Source organism: Mustelus asterias, chromosome 22, assembly GCF_964213995.1.
Source record: "Mustelus asterias chromosome 22, sMusAst1.hap1.1, whole genome shotgun sequence".
NCBI classification, from domain to species: Eukaryota; Metazoa; Chordata; class Chondrichthyes; order Carcharhiniformes; family Triakidae; genus Mustelus; species Mustelus asterias.
Window position 1 is genome coordinate 72,006,191 of NC_135822.1, and position 10,697 is coordinate 72,016,887.

The following is a 10,697-nucleotide window of genomic DNA, read 5'->3' on the forward strand; positions in this document are numbered from 1 at the left end:
CTACAGGGAAATTCTTGCAAACTGTGGCATTCATTACCAGTGCCAGTGCTGACCAGTGCCAACCAGCAAAACTGACCATTGCCATCCAGCATTATTGACCATTGCTTACCAGTGGCGGTGACCAATACCATGCAGCAGTAGAGACCAATGCCAACCGACAGCAGAACTGACTAATGCCAACTCGCAACAGTGCCCATTTCCAACCAGCAGCACTGACCCGTCGCCAATCGCAATAGCGTGGGTTTCCTCTGGGCGCTCCGGTTTCCTCCCGCAGTCCAAAGATGTGCAGGTTAGGTGAATTGGCCGTGACAAATTCTCCCTCGGTGCACCCGAACAGGTGCCGGAGTGTGGCGACTGGCGGATTTTCACAGTAACTTCATTGCATTGTTAATGTAAACCTTCTTGTGACCAATAAATAAACTCGAATAAACTTTAATATTGACCAATGCCAGTCAGCAATACTGGGCAGGTTTGGTGGGGGGGGGTGGGGTGGGAGCTCCAATTGGTGAAAAGATGAATCCATAGCTGACATGTGCAATGAGAGCCAGGGGTCCCATCCTGTGGAGAGGTGGAACCGGAAAGAGTGAGCTATTTAGACACTGGGGAGCGCATACCTCATTAAAAACATCCTCAAATAAACAACTACACATGGTAACCTCGCTGTTATACGTGGACCAGTTTAATTGGACACCATGTGGGTCTGTGCCACATGCCAGGTGTTTTTGTCCATGACAGACCAATCCACGCCTTCTCTCCCAGTGAGAATCAATATCCGATTGTGATTTGTAAGTGAATGGTTGTTGCTGAATCTCTGAGGGAGTTGGTGGGTGATTGTGGCAGTGGTGAGCTGGGAGGGTGCAGGACCCTGCTCGTTGAGTTCAGGCCTGCAGAGAGACAGACACACACACAGAGAGTGAGAGATGAACCCTGCATCCTCTCCCAGCTGACTGACAACTGGAGAATGTGGCATCGCACTCAGTGCCTCTGAGTGCAACCTGCTCACATCCCAGTGTTAAACCACACACATGGGAACAGTAGTGAATCAAAATGGTTCAGCAGACAAGGGGCAGGAGGAAGGGAGGGGGGTGGGGGGCTAAAGTTTCAATCAAAAGAAAAACACAAATTCTCACTTTCAAATCAGGAAGTGGATTTTTTTTTAAGCATTGTGTTTTTTTTTCCTACTTTACAATTTTAAATGAGAGAGTGCCATTACGTCGCTGCTTTTTAAGGATGTGGTTCCGACCAGACACAGTATTTTCCACTCCAGAGACGGAACGCCACACACACATACACACACACCGGAAAATGTGCCAAATTTGGACGGGGAGTGCCGTGACGCGCTGCCTTTTGCCCTAATATGGAGTTCCACTCTGCTGGCTGCTGACAAAAAAAAAGCCACTTCAAGCATACAAGCATACACACAAACACTCTCACACTGCGGCCACAGGGCTCCAGCTACACATCAGGCGGCCCTGGGGGCTGGGGGCGGCTGACATGCACTGAAGAGCTTGGCCAGCCCAGCTCCCTCTGTGTGCATCCCCTCTCTGTGTTGAGTCAGTGCAAGCCAGGGGGCTGTCATGACATTGCCCAGCGCGCTCTCTCTCTCTCTCTCTCTCCCCGGCCTGTCACTTCAAGTGCAAAGCCCCAATCTTCCAGCCAGTGCGTTTCCACCTTCACGTCACCGAGTCTCTACATGTCCATGTAAGGGCATCTACGTCACGGTGCTTTCCTTCTACCTCTATATATACAGGAGGGACCATCATTTTTCAGCACATCAATGTTGCAAATGCCAGCTTCAACTGAGAAACACCAGCAGAGAAATACATTGCTTCTGTTTTCAATTATGAATAACTCAGTGGCTTACAGCTTTTTCACCTCATTCTGATTGGATTGCCTGGCGGATTTTCTTCCTATTTACAGGACAGGAACTCGGGATTTCTATTTATTTATCTTTATATATATATACAAAATCGATGTGATCTGGGACTGCTGGTTCATCTGTTCTTTGGAAGAGGATCTCCCCCCTTCCCCTTCCTCCCTCCCTCCTCTCTCTCGCTCTCTGCTCTGATATGACAGGGAAGCTTGTGGAGAATATCCCGGTGACAATGAGCAGTTTGCTAAACCACCTGCAGGACACTGTGTACCCCGAGGATGAAATTGTGTCGGCGGTACCAACGTCCATGAACATTTTTAACTCGGACTCCGGCAGCGCGTACGGCCAGATGGGTGGAGGTAAGCAAAATATACCTTTTTCACACTCTCAACTCATCTTGTTTTTTTTTGGCGTGGGGGAGCCTCTCCGGCAAGCCCGGTGTGCCAAGCCGGTGGGCACCTAGATTGTGGTCTATGTGTACAATACAACTCGGGATGTGTACAACCTGATGTGCAGCAATGCCAGGCTGAAGCTGGAAAGATCCCAATGTATGTCCTCGATAGGGGGACTCTCTTCTGGCTGGTGTCAATGCTTCTAGATATTGTCTCGATTGAAGTCCTGTACAGTTATATGGACGACAGAGTTGTACAATCCGGAATAATTCCGTGTACACCTTGTCACTACTGCGTGGAGTTGCCTCAATGTGAGAATTGCATCGCTGAAGCTTTAATATGTCGCGGCTTTGACAATATTTCGACTAATGTGTACGTTTGAGAGCTAACAATAATAGACACGGTCGGACAGAAAGGTGGGCTGTATCCATCATTCTGCATTAAAATAATCCCAATAATGTTTCTACTGGGGTACTATTTATAAATAGTCATCCAGTTCTAGAATATCATGGAGTCCCCGTCTATCCTACTCAAGTCAAGGACTTCAGATCTCCTCTGCAACATGACAGTGGAACTTTCCGGCAGTAACGATCGGTTTAAATACATATCCCTCACTCTGTTCCGAATGGGGTTGGGGAGCCTGCATTGTCGGAGCCGAAATTCCATACATCCAGTCAGATGTCATGTGTCTGTAGCAGCTCAGACTGCACTGGTGAACTTGCAGCCTCAGTAAAACGCAGAGGGGTTTTTACACATTGGCGTATTAACACATGATTGCATTATTGGAGGGGTGGGTGAGGAAAAGTGAGTGGGTGGGGAGGGGGGGGGGGGGGTTGTTGGCCGGAGTGAGGCGAAGGGGGGGTGGTGGGAGGGTAGAAACACTAAAACGCAGTGAGTTGGATGTGGTGGCATTCTCGTGTTTGGCACTGCGAATTCCCTCCTAGCAGTTATACAACATTGGAACAAACAGTGAGATAGCCGAGAATTGTACACTGCCAACTTCACTGTTATGTTTGTGTTTCACGGGGTGGGCTTGGGGGTCGGTATCAGGGATCCCCTGTGTCGATACAATTGCACTGGAACTGAAGAGTTGTGTCTTTTTTTAAAAATGAGATTGTGATACTGATAGGCTAATGGTGAACATCCTTATCTACCCCTCCTCAGATGGACTGATGGACGTCGGAATGGACAAAGGCAACCAGGACCTGTCCTACCCACACACCTTCCAGCATTCAAACCGGGGCCAGACTCTCACGTACCTGGGCAAGTTTGCTTTTGATTCCCCCCCTGGGCCACTTGGAGGTTCAAACTGGTGTCCAGAGAACATCATCAACTTGGCAGGGATCTTCGGGGTCTCTCACTCGCCCTCAACCACCACCCAGACATCTACAGCCTGCACCATGGTGCAGAACCAGGGCGAGATGGAGCCACTGTACCAGGGAGCAGCTCCATATTCCCAATGTGGAGAGATGTACCAAGAGCAGGTCTACCACAATGCCCCCACCAGCAGCACTAACCCCTATTCCAACCAGGAATATCACTCCAAAGGTAGCCAGGAGAGCAACATCTTCTCTGTCATTCCGGATTACAACCTGTTCCACCACCAGAATGACTTGAGTTCCATCACAGAACACAAACATTTTCCATCCTCTGTGGAACCCATCCGGATCCCTCCACCCCTCACTCCCCTCACCACCATCAAGGCGTACACGGACTCCAAACAGATGCCCACTAACTTCAGCCCTCACCCCCAGCCACTCACCCTCAAACCCATCCGGCCAAGGAAGTACCCGAACCGGCCCAGCAAGACTCCGGTCCATGAGCGGCCCCACGCCTGCCCTGCCGAGGGCTGCGACCGCAGATTCTCCAGGTCGGACGAGCTGACCCGGCACCTGAGGATCCACACCGGCCACAAGCCCTTCCAGTGCCGGATCTGCATGAGGAGCTTCAGCCGCAGTGACCACTTGACCACTCACATCCGGACCCACACTGGCGAGAAGCCCTTCTCCTGCGACTTCTGCGGCCGCAAGTTTGCCCGCAGCGACGAGCGCAAGAGGCACGCCAAGATCCACCTCAAACAGAAGGACAAGAAGATGGAGAAGGGCCCGGCTGTGCCCAGTGCCAGCTCCAGTGCCACCCCTGTCACTAGCTGTGCTTAAAGCCCATTCTGTCACCGGAGAGAGAGAGACCGCCTGGGGAGACAGGCGTGTACAACTGGCGCAAAGTGCAGGAGACTTTCTTTGCACCCTCTTGCGGGGGGTGACTCCTGCTTCACTCTTTACTCTTCCTGGCCCCGCAAAAACAAAACGTGGATCTGATTTGCACCCAAATTCGCGAGAGGGCCAGTGCGAGATGGGGCAACTCGCCGAGACTGTGGTCAGCTAGGATCAGCCTTCTCTGGTGCACCCTGTCTCTGTGTGCCCACTTTCAGTGTGTGTGTGTATGTGTGTGTGTGTGTGTGTGTCCAGGGACGGCAAACACCACCCCTTGGGCGCAGCTCGCATAGCGGGGAGCAATTATTGAACACTCTGCCAAAGCGAAGCAACCAATTGTGTTGGATCTCGACATCCTCCCCACCGCAAGTGAACCTCCCCTGGGTCTGGGGGTGCCTCTGAGTGTGGAATGGACAACACACAGCACAACAACCCTCCTCAAAACTCAACCACTCCAACCCCAACTGGGGGCACATTCAACACCAACCAGGGAGCCTGCTTAGAAACCCATCCCATTTATTGGACGGATCCAATTGGATGAGATGAGAGGACACTTGTGGATCCAGCCTCCCCACACACACTGCTCCGTCTGTCAACTTGGCACAGATTTCCTTTTTTTGTGTTCCTTTTATAAACCTCGAACAGGGGGTTGTGACTGCGAACCCGGGGCAGCCTTCAATGCCTTGGGAATGAGAACCAACAGACACACACACAAAAGCCTCGGCGTACCCAAAGCCTTCTTGGGTAGTCACATTTCACTGCCGTGTAAGAAGCCCCCCCCCCCCCAGACAGGACTGGCATCGCGGGGGATCCTGCAACTTGGTGCAGACTCCTACAAGTCAACGATCTCCTTTTTGACTTTTGTGTTTTTTTTCTGTGTGTGAGTGTGTGTGAATGTGTGTGTGTGTGTGTGTGAATGTGTGTACATTGCAGTTTCACAAGCACCAACATGGGCATTGGGCTGAGCCATATTGGAAGTGCCAGTCCCACCCGGAAAACCACGCCACTTGTACACTTGACTTTCGTTAATCAATTCCCTCCTTTTGAGTTGAGAAGGGGGATTTTCCTGCGCCTTGACTGAGCAACTCCCAGTCATTGATTACAAGCATGTGACTGCACGCTGACATTCCCTTCCCCTCCGAACTGTATCGCACAGAAAGATTGAAGCTCCCCTGTCCATGGCAGAATGTTTCCCTTTCTTTTTGTTTGCTCCCCTCCACCCTCCCAGTTTTCAATGTCTGCATGTGGACATTTTGTGTCAGACATGGGATCAAAGTGGTTTGATATTTACAATCAAGAAGGAACCTGTGACAAATGCTTTTTTCGGAAGATTTTTGCATACAGTATTTTGAACAGAGATGTATTATATTTTGTGGCTTTATTTTTAAGATTTCATGGTGCCTTATAATAAGGCACGTGCTTGATTTTGTGAAGAGATGGTGATTACTCACCGATGTTCTCATTGGCTTATTGTCTGTTGTAATGCAAATACTGTAATTTAGTTAAAGTATAGGCATTTGACCGATAACTAATGTATTGTTGTACCATTTGCACTGTGGGCAAATGCTAAAACATAAATATATTGTGTTTGCTGAGAAAACTTCCTCTGTGTTTTTTTGACCTCAGCTCCAGCCCACATTAAAATCGAGTCTCTCTCTCTCTCTGTCTCTCCTTCAACCCCCTCTCTTGTTAGTCTGCTCATCTCCCCCTCTTGCACGTTTCCTATTCTCCCTGATCCCCGTTCCTGTAATTGCAACAAGGTCTATTTTCCTTCCCTGGTAAAATAGTGTCCTTCCCCTTCCCTTTCCATTCTGACTCTCGAGAGAGAGAAGTTTGAGGGGTGACCTGTTAAGGGTCTTTCAAATGATGAAGGGAGAAGGTGTTTTCTGACCAGCACTGCCATGTTACAGTCACTGATAAATCCAGTCGGAAATTCGGGGAGTAACACCTTTATCCGGAGAGTAGTTAGAATATGCAACTTGCTACCACAGGGAGTAGTGAAGGAAATAATATAAATGCGTTTCAGGGAAGCTTAAAAAGAAGAGCGGGATAAACATATGCCTGAGAAAGAAATAGAACAGCATGCTGAGGGGGTGAGATGGAGTGTAGGATGGGAGGAGGATTATCGAGAAATGCCGGCATCTCAACAGACTATCCGAACTGAGAAACATTCTTGTGATTTTATGTACTGGACCTTTCAGTTCAGGAATAATCTGAGCATTTTGTAAACCTGGCATTCATTAAATTGTTTAAAAAATATACTATTCAGAATAAATAATGATATACATGTGAGCAAACACAATTAGCACAAGATGACCTTACCCATAGAATACCCTCTCATCTCATTCTGAACTCTTTGAAATGCAGTTAATAATTCAATAAATATCCTGAGAATTCAAATAAAATATTTCGAGAGAGGCTGGATCAAACACTCAACATAATATTGCTTCCAAATTTTCTCAGGAAACCAAAAGTCGGTAACAGTTGTCTGAAAATATATACAAATACCTCCGGGTCAGCTCAACATTCACTTTGCAAAACAAAGGAAACCATCAACACGAATTAACACTTGCAAAGCTTATTTTTCCAAAGTTTAAATTTCAGTGACATAGAGTGAATGATAAAGTTCCAAGTTGGATAATATATTGTCATAATTCACTGAGGTCTGTAACTAAATTGAAATGATCCAGGTACAACTAACTGATTCTGAGTGATGACAATGAATGATTTAACAATTGCGATGATAAATCATTGACTTTAAAAACTTATTTAGTCCCTGCCAAATAAAATGAACTAGAAAATTAAAGGATGAGTAAGTGCAGCATCAGAGGGGGGAGTTATTAATAATGTTCAGAAAGGGAAAGATAAAATATTAAACACAAGCGTTTGAAAGTTCATTTGATTTCACATGACACTGAAGAACAATTTAATAACACCAAAACAAATCTTACAACTCTTTAATTATTTACATAATTTCCCAACATAGCGTGGGCCTTGGGACAGTTCAGATTGGTACCAATATTAAGAAGGATATGCAATTCATTGCCATTTGAATTAGACTGGGGAAGTCAGGTAGGAATGTTTGGAAGAATTATCTGGAGCTGTGCTGAACGCAGCATAAAGTCAGTCCTATTAACGTGGTTCAGTCCAAGACTACGAAGGCAGGATTATTCCATACAGCAAATGGAAAATATTGCAGCTGAAAACATATAGATGTCACAGGAATGACAAGGCCTGAACGAGAGTCTGTTTTTGCTGTTGTTGTGACTTCAACCAGGCTCTTGGTAAACAGTCAGCCATTTAGGTAGAAAAACAGAAAATGCTGGTAAAACCTCAGTAGGTCTGACAGCATCTGGAGAGAGAAAACAGAGCTGACGTCTGGAATCTGGATGACCCTTCGTCAGAGCTAGAGTTCCAGCATCTGCAGTAGTTTGCTTTTATCTTCGCCATTTAAGTAATACACCTTGACCTTGCACAATAATGAGAACCTTAGCTGCATTTTTCACCATACCACAGTTGTGGGAATGGAAATCTTGTGTAATGAAAGGGCTGTTGTCCCAAAGCAAAGGATTCAGTATTTGAAGCACATTTCAGCGTGCTCATGATCCGAAGCCTAACTGCCGTTGTTTCCCTTGCACGTTATTTTGCTTTATGAAGAAGCGATCCTTCTATCTTCCATCCCACTTGAGGGTTGTGTTAAACCTTCATCTGACCTCCCATTGAATCCCAGAATGGTCTCCTTCCATCTCCATACTGCTTCCGCGCAAGTGGTGGCCCCAATGGTCAAATGTGTTCACTGATGGAATTAATCATAACATTTGATTCAAATGGCAAGGGAATATGCAAATTAATGAATGGCAGTCTAATTGTTGGAGGTAGGGAGAACATAACAAGGTGGTCTTGTGAAAGATAGCTTGCTATCCCATACAAACTGGCCACTGCAATATTCCAATTCACCCAACAACATTTCCAATACGACTAACTCTTTTGATGCTGCTCTTTTACCTGGCCGATCACTGTAAATATTCAAAGTTTAAAGCTTATTTATTAGTCACAAGTAGGCTTACATTCACACTGCAATGAAGGTACTGTGAAAATTCCCTATCAGCATGCTTTCCAGAAAGATATGTCCCTCTAATACAAGTTTTAAATTTTCTTGCACCAATTTAAATGCCTGCCTTTCAGCGCTACAGTGAATGATCTTGAAATATTATTGTGCATTATATATTTGGATAGGTCACTTAATACTCTCTGAACCTTAATGAGGACTCCTTTCCAAACAGTTTTTAGTCATAGAATGAATGGTTACAGGACAAAGAGAATGGAACAGATTAAACATTTTCAATCTTTCCTCATAGCATTCCCGATTTAAGTTTGGGATCCATCCATCCCGTGCTTCCCTGTAGCACATGTCAATTCTTGTTGAAATCCAGTGACCACAACTGGACACTGTACACCATATATAGTGTGGCCATTGCATTGTAAACCTATATACTTTGATTTGGTTTGATTTATTATTATCACATGTATTGGGATATAGTGAAATCTCGCATGCTCTGCAGACAAAACATACCGTTTATAGAGAAGGAAAGGAGAGAGTGCAGAATATAATACTCCAGTGTTCTGTCCATGCCCTCTGTGTGGTATTTGCTACTTGTTGTTTCTGAATGCAAAGTTATCTAAATAATCTCCCCAATTTGTTTTACGCAATGAACAACACCTTGATTTCGTTTTTCATTTTCCCATTTGGTTGTGTAACCTATCCAGATCCTTCTGCAGGTTATTCAGTACATTGTCCTCCCACATGTCAGCCTCATTCTCTTCCTGAACCTCTCCACCTCTCTCTCTCTTTCTTGAAGTTGCTGCTGAAGATCAACCTCTTTGACCAACCTTCGGGGGCCCGCCTCCCCCCGAATATCTCCTCACGCAGCTCAGTGGCAATTTCCCTTCCACCCCTTGGCATGCTTTATTGTGTTGAAAATGTCCTATAAATGCAAGTTGTTGCTGCTGGCAGCTCCAGTTGAACTAGCTGACAACTGAACACAGATCCACCTAACTTGGATCAGAGAAAGAGGGATCAGAGCTATGAGGCAGGCAACACTCCATCCCAAACCTTTTCCAGCAGTGCTAATTGTTTCTTATTATCTATTCCATTCCTGGCCATTCCCAAATTTTAACCTTCCCATCTGGTTTGGTTGATTTCATTTTTCTTGTGGGACTTGATTGAGAGAATTGTTAATTTTCTTTGTAACTCCAACTTTGGGAGAATTGTCAAGCACAATCTCAACCGTCTTACAAAGATTTTGCTTTGCAGAACCTTTGCATATTGATGAATGTTTTAGAATGGTTTTGAATATATTATTAAGGTTAAGTGAGTGACCACGTTACACATGTCTTTTCTAAATGCCCATACTTTGCGTGGAGAAAAGAACATATTTATTCAGAGTCTACCATGACTGCAGGGTGTTCCAAATACACTTTACAACCAATTAAGTTCTTCTGAAGTGTTGTCACCTTGATGATCTGGGAATGTTTGCTTGTGGTGTTGTAATCTTTACTTCCAATCCTGTGGACTCATTCCAATACTGGTGGAATGTTCTTCACTAGACCGTTTAATCATACCAGAATCTATGTGCCAATTGCCTGAATGGATTTATTAATCTTCAGTCTCCAATTAATCATGCTGATTTCAAAATTGTGGAGACAGAGGCTATATATTCCTCCTTGGTTAATCCTTTTAAACAATAATCAAATCACTCCAGTCTTTCCTTCAATTTTCAATTGTCCCACCACTTTTACCATTTAGAATTATAACTACTTCCCTCTCCTATCCTGATACTATCTCCCAAAACCTCTCGACCTCACCATATCTCTCCCTCTCTTTCTCTCTCTCTCCAACTATTACATAAAGTAAAGTAAAAGTAAAGTTTATTTGTTAGTCACAAGTAAGGCTGACATTAACACTGCAAGGAAGTTACTGTGAAACTCCCCCAGTCGCCACAGTTCGGGTCAATGCACCTAACCAGCACATCTTCCAGACTGTGGGGGGAAACTGGAGCACCCGGAGGAAACCCACGCAGACACGGGGAGAACGTGCAAACTCCACACAGACAGTGACCAAAGCCGGGAATCGAACCCGGGTCCCTGGCACTGTGAGGCAGCAGTGCCAACCACTGTGTCACCGTTCAGCCCCTCGAGTCGGTTTCCCCATTCAATATG

At 45.7% G+C, this 10,697-nt stretch overlaps 1 protein-coding gene across 1 annotated transcript; it reads left to right on the plus strand.

Annotated features, from left to right (window-relative positions):
- Positions 1-1,768: 1,768 nt before the first annotated feature.
- Positions 1,769-6,074, plus strand: egr3 (early growth response 3). Its single transcript, XM_078239643.1, has 2 exons — positions 1,769-2,232; positions 3,430-6,074. Exons 1-2 carry the CDS (start codon positions 2,070-2,072, stop codon positions 4,422-4,424), a joined length of 1,158 nt encoding a protein of 385 aa, XP_078095769.1. The 5' UTR covers positions 1,769-2,069; the 3' UTR covers positions 4,425-6,074.
- The last annotated feature ends 4,623 nt before the right edge of the window (positions 6,075-10,697 follow it).

What these genes read in the sequence shown, in the direction of transcription:
- egr3 (XM_078239643.1), top strand. Translation starts at nt 2,070, where the DNA reads ATGACAGGGAAGCTTGTGGAGAATATCCCGGTGACAATGAGCAGTTTG. An exon ending in GTACGGCCAGATGGGTGGAG is followed by an intron (nt 2,233 to 3,429) that starts GTAAGCAAAATA and finishes ACCCCTCCTCAG; the next exon opens with ATGGACTGATGGACGTCGGA.